This window comes from Neltuma alba, unplaced genomic scaffold (genome assembly GCF_004799145.2).
Source record: "Neltuma alba isolate B1F8T4 unplaced genomic scaffold, ASM479914v2 tig00012939_pilon, whole genome shotgun sequence".
Taxonomy (NCBI): Eukaryota; Viridiplantae; Streptophyta; class Magnoliopsida; order Fabales; family Fabaceae; genus Neltuma; species Neltuma alba.
The window spans coordinates 144,393-158,723 of record NW_021637305.1 but is presented as its reverse complement, the minus strand read 5'-3'; the positions used below and the strand labels follow the sequence as shown (position 1 = coordinate 158,723).

At 34.8% G+C, this 14,331-nt stretch overlaps 2 protein-coding genes across 2 annotated transcripts; one reads left to right on the top strand and one right to left on the bottom strand.

Moving 5' to 3' along the window:
- Positions 1-3,896: 3,896 nt before the first annotated feature.
- On the top strand, positions 3,897-8,155 carry LOC114732861 (cell division control protein 48 homolog D). The gene is made up of 9 exons (XM_028920237.1): positions 3,897-4,012; positions 4,153-4,318; positions 4,650-4,878; positions 5,270-6,036; positions 6,120-6,341; positions 6,456-6,527; positions 6,600-6,881; positions 7,069-7,428; positions 7,602-8,155. Exons 1-9 carry the CDS (start codon positions 3,984-3,986, stop codon positions 7,911-7,913), a joined length of 2,439 nt encoding a protein of 812 aa, XP_028776070.1. The 5' UTR covers positions 3,897-3,983; the 3' UTR covers positions 7,914-8,155.
- A 2,844-nt stretch (positions 8,156-10,999) lies between these two features.
- LOC114732871 (uncharacterized) lies at positions 11,000-12,096 on the bottom strand. Its single transcript, XM_028920250.1, has 2 exons — positions 11,890-12,096; positions 11,000-11,053 (listed from the first exon to the last, which is right to left on the bottom strand). Exon 1 carries the CDS (start codon positions 12,094-12,096, stop codon positions 11,911-11,913), a length of 186 nt encoding a protein of 61 aa, XP_028776083.1. The 3' UTR covers positions 11,000-11,053; positions 11,890-11,910.
- Positions 12,097-14,331: the final 2,235 nt, after the last annotated feature.

Below are 14,331 nucleotides of genomic sequence, written 5' to 3'. Positions count from 1 at the left end.
GTTTAGCAAATGAAACCATATTAGATGATGAAATATGCAAGGCGCATTATAATTATAGGATCACTTGGCATATTATAATTATAGTTGTGGACAACAAAAAGTCAAAGAAAACTTATATATTTATTTTTATGTTTTTTTAAATGTGTTTTTTCTCACGCGATGCGCAAGATACAGTAGTTTTTAAAACTCGATTTGTTAACTCAATAACTTTATGATTTCTTCCTTAAAATCAAATCTTATTGACAAAACCTCTGCTAATAAGTACTAGATCTTTTGCACAACAAAGTAAATATTATATTATAGTTAGAATAAAATATAAAAATATATTTCGAAGTAATTAAGTCAATTTGAAGGGGGAAAATCTATGCATGACAATGTTGATTGAAATTTGCGGACTGAATTGAATTCCCAGAATTTGTATGTTCTGAAATTTAATTATGGGCATGCATTAATTCAAGTACATAATAAGTTTCATTATATTTAAATATATTAATCCTAAAATTCACGATTTTCATGAGACCTCCAAAATGAAAGAACAAAATATAAGCCCATTAAACTAAATGCTCAGTATTTACATTTTCACAGGAACAGTGTAATTTTTCTTAAAGATAATTGTGCCAAAGTTAATGATTACGATAAACCAAATGAGACTAGTGTTACTGGTTTAAGTAGTCAAACTAGAGTGATTAGAACCTGAACGCTTGAGTTTGGTCGTACCTATTGCTCAACTAATTCACAAAAGGTTCATTCTGTATCAAATGCACAGTGATGAAGACGTTGAAGGTGAACTGCAACTTTATACGAAGAGATCAAATGATCTAACGAAATTAGCTATACACAAAATAATAATAACCAGAGTTTTTCACTCAACTTAACTAATTAGCATTTTATACAGTTACAAGTGTAGAAGCTCCTAAATTTAATAAATAATAATAATGATGATAATAATAATAATCCATCCGAAGCGCCAACAACTTGAAAAGTGACTAATCTAACATGATTTAGTAAAGCACTATTTTTTACTCTGGCCTTGACAATACAGTCTGCATTATACTGTCACTCATCAAGTCAATCCCAGCACGCGGCAGCGATGCAAATATCTTTTTGTAAGTGCAGTGGTCACTGTTAAACCTCACAGCGATTTTCTTCTATCCTCGGATACATGTTATATTTGCTACTGCCTCCATGCTGCTACCTCCTATTTTTAATTAAAAAAAAAGTTAGGTTTAATTTTTACTGTAGTCATAAATATAATATTGTAATTTATTTTGTCTCTTATATTTATTTATTTATTTCAAAATAATCATTGTAGTAATGATAGTTCTGGCTAATATGTCTGATTAGTAATGATATTTTAAAAAAATAATACATATTCATCGCCAATAACAAACATGACTCATTTTCTTATTCTATTTAAATTAATCAATTAGCACTTATACCAACTCTTAATATAAGAGTTAGTTTGATTTTAAATTTGATTCTAAATATAAGAACCAAATCCACTTTATTTTCCATATTTAACTATTTTCCTGAAGTAGTCATTATAATAGTTGTATATGTTAAAGATTTTATCAAATGGTAATTATAGCTAATACACATGATTAATATAGGTATTCTAAAAGAAATAATACCTATTTATTATAAATAACTAACTTAACATACTTTTTTAATCTACTCAAATTAGTTAATCAATTCTTATATTAAAGTTCAAAAGTAATATAAGATATAATTGATTAATTTGGAGAGACTAAAAAATTAGTTAAATTAGTTATTGATAATAAATATGTGTAGTCTTTTTCAAACAAAAAAATATTATCTTTTCTGGAATACTCCTACTAATTATGTGTATTAATTAAAACTACTATTTGATATAAAAAACTTGGGTTACTAATTGGTAAAATACTAGGCAATCCGAAATTTTCTAGAATGATATTCGAGATTTTACATTTAAAATTAAATTGAATGTTAAACTAGCTTTTATATTAAGTACAAAATGTAGCATATATTATCACTATGTCATGATATTCCTTCTTGATTATCGAAATACAAAATTACACAAAATCGACTTCAAAGTTCAGAATTGTAGAAGCGTGTTCAACCATGTTCTAATTCTAAATCACAGCTCAGCTTTACACGTCAAAAGATAGATTAATTAATATATGAGTAAAATACTTTGACTATCCTTTTAGCTTGTATCAATTATACAGACCTCCACTCTATTTTTAAAACATATACTTTAGTCCAATTAGTTAACACCATTTTAAATATTCAAAATTTTTTTTATAAATATCATTTTTAACTGGAATTTATATTAAAATCAATTTTATTTACTATTTTACCTCTCATTCTAATAAATTGCTAAATTATATTTTTACAGTTACATGAATTTCATTTAGTTAAGGCAAATATAAAAGATTTGATTAAAAATTTAACTAATTTTTTAATAAATATATATATACTTGAATAAATATGTTTATAAATTTTAGTAACAAAGATGTGTTTAAAAGTTTTGAATTGTAAATTTAAATAATTTATAAAATCTTTCAAACTTATATCATTTAAACTTTACAATAAAAAAACTATGTATTTGAAATATGTTCTTATAATTTAAAAGAAATCAAAGTAAATTATTTTATCATATTTGAAATATGTTATAAAATTTTTATAACATCTTAGAAATTTTAAAAATACTTGTATTAGAATTATTTTAAAAAGAAATCAAAGTAAATAATTTCTAATGAATGTGATAAAATACTAAAATTATAAAATTTTATGACTTAGATAAAATTTTTTATAACATATTAGAAATTTTAAAAATACATGTATTAGTATTATTTTTTATCTTATAAAAAATATTTTTTGGAAAATATAAATGTCTAAATAATTATTAAGTTAAAAGAGGGCATTTTGGTAAAAAATAATTTAAAGTCAAACTTATAGTTTGGGTGGATGAAAATAAAATCTTAAATATAAGAGAGAGGTTTATATAATATACGTTTTAATTATAAAAGAGGTTTATATACATTTTCAAAATAAAAAAGAAGTTTCTGTAATTAAGATAAAATAGAAAGATAATTAGTGCATTTTACTCTTAATATATACATGCATAGATAAATTATGCTACCCCTATTTTATAAATATAAGAGTCGGGATGAGATTTAGTTTATTTTAAGTATAATACATCAATCTATTTTATTTCTTAAATTTATAATATTTACTCAAAATATTTTTATTAATTAGACATATTAAGGGAACTCCAATCAAAAGGTAATTTCAATGTATATGGTTAAAAAAATAAGACATATTTGTTATAAATAATTAACTTGACTGATTTTCTTAATTTTTACAAATTAATTATCTATTTGACTATTTTTTTAATATTTATAAATTAATTATCTAGTTCTTATACTATTTCTGGTCTTTAATATAAACCCTAGTTAACTAATTTAGGAAAATTAAAAAAATACTTAAATTAATTATTTATAATAGACAAGAGTTAGTTAAATTAATTATTTATAATAAATAAGGATTGTCTTTTTTAAAATACTCTTACTAATAATATGTACTGGTTAAAATTACTATTTAATGAAACTTTTAATATCTATACTACTAAAATAGCTACTTAAAAAAATAGATAAATATGAAAGATAAAGTAAATTGGGATGTTATATTTAAAATTAAATTAAATTTTAAATCAGTTTTTATATTTATAACGTTATCATTATCATTATAAATGTAACTTTTATAAATACTGCCACAAATCAAGAGTATCTCAGGCCGTATTCGATAATTTGATGGCAAGTAAACAAACAAAAGGTATTTTCTTCGCCAACAAGAAACGGAGCTTACCGGCTTATAAATAAGAGCAGCCCACCCCGTCAGATCCCTATACCGCTCCTTGTTCAATTTCCCTTCCTCTTCGGATTTTTATCTCTGCAGAGCAGAGACCATCTTAGTCTTCTGTTCTTCGCTCTTCTTCCATTATGGCTAATCAACCTGGATCCTCAGATTCGTAAGTTTTTCCCTTTATCTATCGTCAGATCTCTGGTTTAGTTTGCTGTCGGATTCTTATTTTTATCATTCTTTGGTAGATTTCAATCTCGATACTTTTAATTTACTGGGTTTCTTTTTTGTTCCGTGGGAATCTTCTAGTAAGGGAACGAAGAGAGACTTCAGCACAGCGATCTTGGAACGTAAGAAGGCGCCAAATCGGCTAGTTGTGGACGAGGCCGTCAACGATGATAATTCCGTGGTGGCTCTTCACCCCGAGACCATGGAAAAGCTCCAACTTTTTCGGGGCGACACGATTCTGATCAAGGTAATGCTCGAAAAATTCTGACATTATGTTGATTAATACTAGAACTACAATATGCGGTTTTGGCACATTTTTATCACAGCCTAAATGTTCTGTGGGCAATTGAAATTCATATATGTACGTGTGGTTACAAGGGACTTGTGTTTGCTGGTTGTCATTGAAAGTTTATATTTTTGCATTGATGGTATTGGATTTTTTTGGGAGTTAAAATCCTAAAACTTTGTTCGCAGAAATCTAGCACTAATTGACGCAGCATTCTAAAACACTCCTTTTGCTGCAGTCGTGAATAAATAAAGTATTATTCCCTATTTAATTATTTATGCTTCGCTTCCAGGGAAAGAAAAGGAAAGATACAATCTGTATTGCACTTGCTGACGACACATGCGATGAGCCAAAAATAAGGATGAACAAGGTTGTTAGAAACAACCTTAGGGTCAGGCTCGGAGATGTTGTTTCTGTGCACCAATGTGCTGATGTCAAATATGGAAAGCGAGTCCATATTCTTCCCGTGGATGACACGATCGAAGGGGTAACTGGGAATCTGTTTGATGCATATTTAAAACGTGAGTTACTATGTCTTTTTGTTTACAAATATGGATTTTTACTGTGTTGGATACCTCAACAATACTTTTAATCATCCACGATATTTTGTTGGATTGGAATGCTAAAGCGGGAGAATTTCATTGTTTTTTTTTTTTTTGGTAGTAACTCCTGTTATAACCTGATGACCTAGATAGGCAAGCGTAATCATTCTGGAACATTTCGGTGCTCCGTGTGTGTTTTATTGGGGCAGGGGGGTATTTCTCCACTCTGTCTTGTTTTCTTCTATAGTAGTTAAATTTTTTCTTGCGGAGTTAAGCATGCAGTGGGAGATAGTGCAATATAAGATCTTTTATTTCACTGGCACTTGTTGCATTTAGTTATATAATGAATTACTGCTCTTTACTTTTGCAGCTTATTTTCTGGAGGCATACCGCCCAGTGAGGAAGGGTGACTTCTTCCTTGTCAGAGGGGGGATGAGAAGTGTAGAATTCAAGGTTATTGAAACTGACCCTTCTGAGTACTGTGTTGTTGCCCCGGACACTGAGATTTTCTGTGAGGGAGAGCCCGTGAAAAGAGAAGATGAGAATCGGTTAGATGAGGTTGGTTATGATGATGTTGGTGGTGTAAGAAAGCAGATGGCTCAAATTCGGGAACTGGTAGAATTGCCATTGAGGCATCCTCAGTTATTCAAGTCTATTGGTGTAAAGCCACCCAAAGGAATTTTGCTGTATGGGCCTCCTGGGTCTGGTAAGACTTTGATTGCTCGTGCAGTTGCTAATGAAACTGGTGCCTTCTTCTTCTGTATCAATGGCCCAGAGATCATGTCTAAACTGGCTGGTGAGAGTGAAAGCAATCTGAGAAAGGCATTTGAGGAAGCTGAGAAGAATGCACCATCCATTATCTTCATTGATGAGATAGATTCAATAGCTCCCAAGCGGGAGAAGACTAATGGAGAAGTTGAGAGAAGGATTGTTTCTCAGCTCTTGACGCTTATGGATGGGCTAAAATCACGTGCTCATGTGATAGTCATTGGAGCCACAAATCGTCCCAATAGCATTGACCCTGCTCTTAGGAGGTTTGGAAGGTTTGATAGGGAGATAGATATTGGCGTTCCAGATGAAGTAGGACGCCTTGAGGTTCTACGCATCCACACAAAGAATATGAAGCTTGCGGAAGATGTAAGTTTGGATTTCATTTTCCCATAAGAATTTGTCTGATTTTTGATTTTCTGAAAGAAACTTGTTCAATGTGCTGTTTGCAGGTGGATTTAGAAAGAATTGCTAAGGACACCCATGGGTATGTTGGTGCTGATCTGGCTGCCTTGTGTACTGAAGCAGCGCTTCAGTGTATTAGAGAGAAAATGGACGTTATTGATTTGGAAGATGAGACCATTGATGCTGAGGTATTAAACTCAATGGCTGTGACGAATGAGCATTTCCAGACAGCTCTTGGATCAAGCAATCCTTCTGCCCTCCGGGAAACAGTAAGTACCGTGGCAGGCCCTTTTTCAATGCCAGCTTTTCCTTTCTATTGTTCTGTTTTTATTGTATTTCACCTCCTTCACACATCTCTAACCTAAGCTTTGCTAATGAACCAGGTTGTTGAAGTGCCCAATGTCAGCTGGGATGATATTGGTGGTCTTGAAAATGTTAAGAGAGAACTGCAAGAGGTAATTGAAGCTCTGGCATGAATCATTGCTTCCTTTTGTCTACCTCTGGATTCTGATACTGTTGCTTTGCAGACTGTTCAATATCCGGTGGAACATCCCGAAAAATTTGAGAAGTTTGGAATGTCCCCATCAAAGGGGGTTCTTTTCTATGGTCCTCCTGGATGTGGTAAAACTCTTCTGGCCAAAGCTATTGCTAATGAATGTCAGGCAAACTTCATCAGCGTTAAAGGTCCTGAGCTCCTGACGATGTGGTTTGGAGAAAGTGAGGCCAATGTGAGGGAAATTTTTGATAAGGCCCGAGGATCTGCTCCCTGTGTCTTGTTCTTTGATGAACTTGACTCCATTGCAACTCAGGTTTGTACTGTACCAATTTGTAATGCTGCACTGTGCTATGTACTCTAGCCAAGAGTAATTGGCTTCTCAAACATCCTTACCTCCACCCTTAATACCCTAAATACTAGTTAGAGCAAAACAAAATAATTAATGCAACCTTGAAGATAGATGTTTTTATCACGCCCTCATGTCTCACTTTATCCTGCAGAGAGGTAGTAGTGTTGGAGATGCTGGTGGCGCTGCTGACAGAGTGTTGAACCAACTTCTAACAGAAATGGATGGGATGTCAGCAAAGAAAACTGTTTTCATTATTGGGGCCACCAATCGGCCAGACATTATAGATCCTGCTCTTCTGCGTCCAGGTCGTCTAGATCAATTGATTTATATCCCCCTTCCCGATGAAGAATCCCGCTATCAGATCTTCAAGGCTTGTTTAAGGAAATCCCCCCTTTCAAAAGACATTGACCTTAGGGCCCTTGCCAAGTATACTCAAGGATTTAGCGGTGCTGATATTACTGAGATTTGCCAGCGAGCTTGCAAGTATGCTATAAGAGAGAACATTGAAAAGGTATTGTTCTAGTCACTTCCTTCTTCTCATGGAATTGAACCGCTTTAGATGAGTCCATAGTGCGGTAAAATTTACATGTTATGTTTTTATTGTGTAACTTGAAAGAAAAAAATAGGAAATGTTTTATCGGATTCAATTTGGGCTTATATGTTAATTTATTTTTCTTGCGTCAGGACATTGAGAGAGAAAGAAGGAGAAGTGAGAATCCTGAAGCAATGGAAGAGGACATTGAAGACGATGTAGCCGAGATCAAGGCAGCTCATTTCGAGGAATCTATGAAGTATGCACGAAGGAGTGTGAGCGATGCTGATATTCGCAAGTACCAGGCATTTGCTCAAACATTGCAGCAGTCTAGAGGATTTGGATCTGAGTTTAGGTTTCCGGACAGTACCACTGGCGGCAGTGGTGGTGGTGGTGGTGCTGGTGCCACGTCTGACCCATTTGCAACTGCCGGCGGAGCTGATGACGATGATCTTTATAGCTAGGACTTGTGCGGTTATTTGTATGAATGTCGGTGTCAATGTACCCTTGTTATTTCCTCATATGGAAGTTTATCATTGGATTATTGTTGTCATTTCGCCGTAAGAGGCATTGGGTCATACGGAGCTGACCCTCTCAAAGAGTTTGAACAGAATTGCTTTTGAACTATTTATAAATCACAACTGTATGGCGCTCATTTCACTGAAGAACATTGAAGTTTATTGAAAGGAAACTTCAGTTACTCGTAGGCAATTTTTTTCTAAAATCACTGATTGAATTAGGTAACGTTGACGGATTGTTTTCTCGGGTGTGGTAATATATTATCTTTTCTCTTCGATGGCGTCAAAGACTAATCTCTAGTCTTTCAATCGGCTTTTTTTTTTTTTTTTAAAAGGAAGTTGACATAATAATACAAGTTTTATCTCACTAGGTTGTGTGTCTTTAAGGACATGTTGATTGGAGGTTTCGTCTAATACTTTATTGAGGGTTTTTTTTTCCAGTCTTTTTTTTTAATAGGATTTTAAACTGTATCTATCTTTTTTACTGGTGCCTCCCATGGCCTTCTCAATACATGTCCAAACCACCCCAAGTGATATTCAACCATTTTTTTTTTGATAGGTCTCACGCCTATTCTTGTTCTGATATTTTCATTTCGAATATTATTTTTGTTGTATGACCATATTTTATTTTAACATTCCTCATTTCTGCTACCCTAACTTTATGGTCTTGTTTTTCTTTTAACGTCTAACATTCACTATCGTACAATACAGTTGGTCATATAACTGGCTAATAGAATTTTTCCTGAAACTTCTCAGGTAACTTCTTATAACAAATAACTCTGGTGGGCTTCTCTATTATCTTAACATAATGATCCCAATGTTTACATGATAATAGCCAAGGGAAAATTATTTTGTAGTTACCAATATTTTTTTTTTTAACATGATTTTGGTATTCATAGCTAGCAGTGTTGATCTTTGTAACTTTATTCTGCCAGTATTGTTAGTCTTTGTCCAGGAGTTAATGTCATGACTCACGTGAATAATCTCTAGATCTCGATTGGACGATATCAGGGATCTAAAATCGTGAATTTCGTTTCTTAAAGGATGAAATGAACCACAAATCAGATTTGAAGCCCTTCTCAACGATATTTAGCTCAGCTCATATCCGTCAGAGATTAAACGAGTATAAGGCCAAAAACAAAACACAAAACAAGAACAACACAACAAAAGAAAAATATAGAAAGTACGAATAAAAACAAAGAAAGATGTAAGGTGCCAAATCCTCGCAGAATCATTTCAGATGTCATATGGCTCCAACAACTCCAAATGTGCAAAGAGAGGCTCTGATGGAGATGTTAATGGAATGCCATCTTCATATTAAACCAGGTAGCAGACGCTCCACGACATTTGCTTTCGGAAATGAGTAGAGTTAAACTCAGCCCATCGGTCGGTGGCCTGCCTTTAACATATCCTTTTCTGCTTCATGCTGGGGAGCCACGTGTCAATGCTGAGATTGTAGAATGGGCCCTTAATTGTCACCAATCTTGGTTATTAGTGCACGAAGAGGAAAGTCCTAAGTGCATACGTCCGATTCAGGTTGGATGGCGCCCCATTGCGCATGCCCCCTAGTCTCCTCCAATCATGAGACAGGCTACCCCTCTCGTGTGCTTTGCCATATACATAAGCAGCCCTCGTCTTACAATTACTTCTCTCCTTATTATTACCATTTACATATATAAATAGTCTGTTTTACTTTTATATATACCCCACCCCCAAAAGCAAAGGCAGCCACTTTCAACATGGGACCATCCATTCAGGAATAGATTCCCTCAGACAAAAGGCCAAGGATTTGTATGAGCAAACACACGTACACTTGGTCTCATGCTGACTCATAAAGGTTCTCCTAATTTCACCCCTCCCTCAAATTGAATCCAACTTATCTTTTTCTTGCTCTCTTGATTAAATTAAACCGCTGAGGCTTGTGGTGTTTGGCGTGACCAAGTGTATTAGTTGCTGTTGATGTACGATCTCCACCCCCACTCTCTGTTGAATTTTTATTTTATTTTCCTGCTTTTAATGGAACATTTAAATTTGAGGACAAAACCCCACCTTTGAAAAGTGGAAAGTGCAAACTTACAAAAAGGATGGACCCCCCTGAATTCGTAGAGTTAATTGCGGCTTTCTGTTGTCTCGTGTTTCCTTAACAGGAGAACCCTTCCCGTTAGACCCTTCCAGAATTTGACTAATCAGCTGGGATTTTGAAGGTGTGAGATGCGGCTTAATTCGTGCGTTATTAGGCAATTTCTTCAATTGGGTTTTATCTTTCCTTCATTCTCTTTCCTCTTTCAGTTGATGTTAACATGTACTATTGGTATCAAGTGACACGACCTAATTATTAATGAATGCCGCACGAAAATAATAAACAAGAAGACATCAAGAGTTAAGCAGCGAAAGCAATATTCAAGATTCAGATACTCGACATGTTTTTTATATACTTCAACAATCATATCATCACTATTAGCTGCTAATAATGTTATACTGAGTTATGTTATGTGGGGGGGGGGGGGGGGAGAACCTGCGGGTATTTCAAGTATGGTGTTCCCTTTTGATCAACCTAAATAAACCATCATTAGATTGCACTTACTATAAATCAAAACTCCGTCTGGGTGATAGTCATATTCATAAAGGTTAATTGTTAACTGGAGTTGTCAAAAAAGTTTAACCGTAGCATTAGATGTACTAGGTTCTAATAGTTTACTGAGATCATGGCGTGACCCTCCTTTTAAAGAGTCCTTGCATAAATATTTCTGGTTCACCTACTAATAAAGTTCTTATATTTATGGTGAGAAATGAATCAAATTCTTATTAATTAAATAAACTTTATCGGCGTGATCATGCTTTTTTAAACCTTACTGACAAATAAAATTATAGTTTTGTTTGAATTATTTTTTTTCAAATAAAAACTTATAAATTATAAAATTTTGCAATTCGTAATTCTAATCATGATTCATAACACATCATCACAATTCATTATCTTAAATTCTTAATGCATAAATATAATTGTCTTTCAATCGACATCAACAATAATGTTGGAATCCTAGCAATACGAACTTCTTGAGTTGCTTCTTCATCATTAGTCTCAACACCTACAACAAATAACAAACCAAGGAGACAAATTATTATTAGGTTCCAAAAATATATACACACAATAAATAAATAATAATGTTCATATATTACCATCAGCATATTCAAAATCATACAACTAATTAGAGTTACAAATTAAAGCTTTCGACATTAACTTTAAAAAGGCAACTTCAATACTAATTGACAGCGCTTGAGCTAATATTAAAAGTTTTAAGCTTTAGGTAATTACGTTAGGGTTAGGGGTAGAATCTTTAGTTTACATTTAACAAATGCAAATTACAAAAAAAAAAGGAAACAAATTAAAGTCATGCCCATTTTGACAGCTTTGATATGAAATAGTAGGTATCTTTCCAATAGCTAAGAAGGTAGAGGAGATTTAAAGAACTATTTGGCACGTCATCTAAGCTATAATGCCATGGCAATTAACGTATATATATAGAACTCGCAGTTCTTATTTAGTGAGAGATGCTACTCTATTTATCCTTTCTTTGGATGAAAAAGAATGGAATTCAGGTCAGGGGAAAAGGGGGGTTTAATGATTTGCTTTTAAAAAATTAATAGGTGGGGTTATAAAATTTTAATGGAAAGAAGGTGTGGAAAAAGAGGAAGAAACTCTCATCATTTAAGCAAATAGTTGGAAGTTCATATACCGACCCTCGTATATGTAGCAACCTGAGTTAGGAGAGAATTATCCTTTGCCAATTACTACTCTTTTTAGCCTCAGAAAGACTTCCAATCCCACCTTTTAAATTTTTTTTTTCCTTCCTCCCACGCAAACCCACGAAAAAGGATAAAGTAGCATCTGATTATGTATATACATGAAGAAGATATATGATACCTTGAAGCCTTTGTGTGGCGCTCAGTGCTCCCCACGCTCATGCCAACAAAGGAGCATCGCTATGCAACGGCGAAGAATGTAGAATTTGGTTCTCTGCTTCTTCACCATATGACTGCACTTCTGCCCGAATGACTCGCTATTCGGGTCGCAATCCTCGCCCTGCTGCTGCTCATTACTTTGGCTTGGGTCGCTTTCCTTCGTTGCCATCAATCTATCTCTCTATATATATAGCCGACTCGTGCGATCAATGTTAGTGCTTACTTTTGCTTCCACCAAGGTTTCATATATATACACACACACACACGCTCTAAATAAGACCCGTTAGGGTGAGAAAGCAAAGGAATTCTGGGTCGTCTAGATCAAGGAATAGGAGAGTTACTATTGCAACCACCACTCGTCACTATCACAGCTTTGCAATAAAAATAGAATGGCCCAGTTATGTTGCCATTAATTTCACTTTCCTGGGGACAAAAAGTACTACATTTTTCTTTTTTGTTGCCATTAATTTCAAGGAGAAGATGTATTGGAAAGAAAAAAGAGAACACGGTTTCAGGATCAATGCGGAACGGCATACATAAAAACCCGATGGGTAACCTTCAACATCTATCAAGAGGCGAATAAAGTTGTATATATTATATTGCTAGGAGTGGGGGAATTTGCAAGGGTTAAGAGCTAGAGTTCGAGGGAGTACTAACGATTTTGCCTTGTTGGAAGGACACAGAAGGTGGCCCGGCAGCCTACGTATTTGCTTGATACATTCAAAAATATCATAGTGAAAGATCGATATATAGCAATCGGCAAGAGTGTAATTATGGAGGTCTTGGGAGTCCCCTGAGGATTGTTTTCATCCTCTTAGAACTTAGTGAGTTTAAGCATAATAGAGCTTTATCTTGTCTCCTTGTTCTCCTTGCTCCTGGCAACCATGACATGAAATTTCTTTCATATACTATGTCACTGATGCAATGTCCTCTTCATTGGTCACACTATGTCGATTTAACATGCGTACGTACCACATTTCATCTTTTGGCTCCTCCTTCGTTTTCTCTCATTTGGAGGCTTTGTGGAGAGCATACGAGATACGACGAAAAATATTCAAGCCATTCATTTTCTTAAGTAATTGTCAGTTCCGCTGTTGATGCTACGTGATGATGTGCATCGATCAGCTGCAGAGGGATTAGAGCTCGCTGGGTTTGGTTTCATGATGTGAATGTCGTCCCACGTCGGTTTCTCTTCTGTGCTTAACCTGTCTCGGTATCGCCACTCTCTTATGACGGGTCTTCTTCTTCGTGTAATCTGGTTTTTTCAAATTCTATGATCATCGTCATCATTTGCAATGATTTATAAATTTCTCACTTAACATGTCTCTGACAAGAACTAATCATCAATATCGTTTTGGAAAGATCGGTTAGTGCTTCTTCCACAAATATTGGGGAATTGTTGCACAGATACACGACATGTATAGGCATTTACCTGTGCCTTCCTGTCTACAAACTAATTATGTACATGAATGGCTTGTATGTAATTCACGTGAGAAATATATAATACCTTTGCAAATGGTAAGTCTCTTGTTATTATTTTTCTATCAGCGGGTAAGCTCACTCGCCGCTTAAAAAAATATTTTCTTTCGTACAGAAAATCAGCTCGGGATTTGGTGCTTTGAACCATAGGGATCATGCAAAAATGAGTAATGGGTGTAGCCCAAGATTCGGCTGATACTGAAAATATGAGGATCACGCACTTAGCACATGAGGGGCCATCAAGAACAAATGATTTTGATGACAGAACTGCAACCGATTCAAGTCGAGATCTTTCGTATAAATTTTGCTTTCATTTTCTCACAGACTGGATCCCTGATCAGCAAAACAGACAATGGAAACGTGATTCTCATCTCGTTGAAAATGCAACGAGAATGAATAAAGCACGCGATTCTCAATCCTTCTGTCTTTGTCATTCGCATTCATTACATGTATATTGCGTGCATAAACTATACGATCTTGGGTAAATAACTTTGGGATAGGTACTGTTTGATCTGAAAGCAATGATGATCTGTTTCGAGATTAGGGGTGGAGAGATAGTACCAGAGATCGACATGGGGGCGTCAGGAACCATATTGGATTTAAAATTAGAGATTGAGAAGGAATTGGGCGTGGAAGTGGAGAGGCAGAGCCTGTGGTACAACACAAGAGAATTGAGGAACCATGAAGTGATTCAACGGTATAAGTTCCGGGAACGTGAAGCACTGAATCTGAGGGTGAGGCCAACGGCAGAAAGAGGGAAAGTGCACGTTCTGGTGAAACAAGAGGGTGCCAATGGATACGTGAGGGTGAGGGAAACAGAGAACGTGTCTCACCTGCGTAAAAAGGTTGAGAAGTACTGGGGCATTCCTCTAAGTCTTTTCACCCTTCGTCGTTTTCACAAACAAATGGAGGATGACTTTCCTCT

Coding starts and splice junctions, on each gene's coding strand:
- LOC114732861 (XM_028920237.1), top strand. CDS start 3,984: ATGGCTAATCAACCTGGATCCTCAGATTC. Junction 4,879..5,269: donor GTTTGATGCATATTTAAAAC/GTGAGTTACTAT, acceptor TTACTTTTGCAG/CTTATTTTCTGGAGGCATAC. Junction 6,882..7,068: donor TTGACTCCATTGCAACTCAG/GTTTGTACTGTA, acceptor TTTATCCTGCAG/AGAGGTAGTAGTGTTGGAGA.
- LOC114732871 (XM_028920250.1), bottom strand. CDS start 12,096: ATGGCAACGAAGGAAAGCGACCCAAGCCAAAGTAATGAGCAGCAGCAG.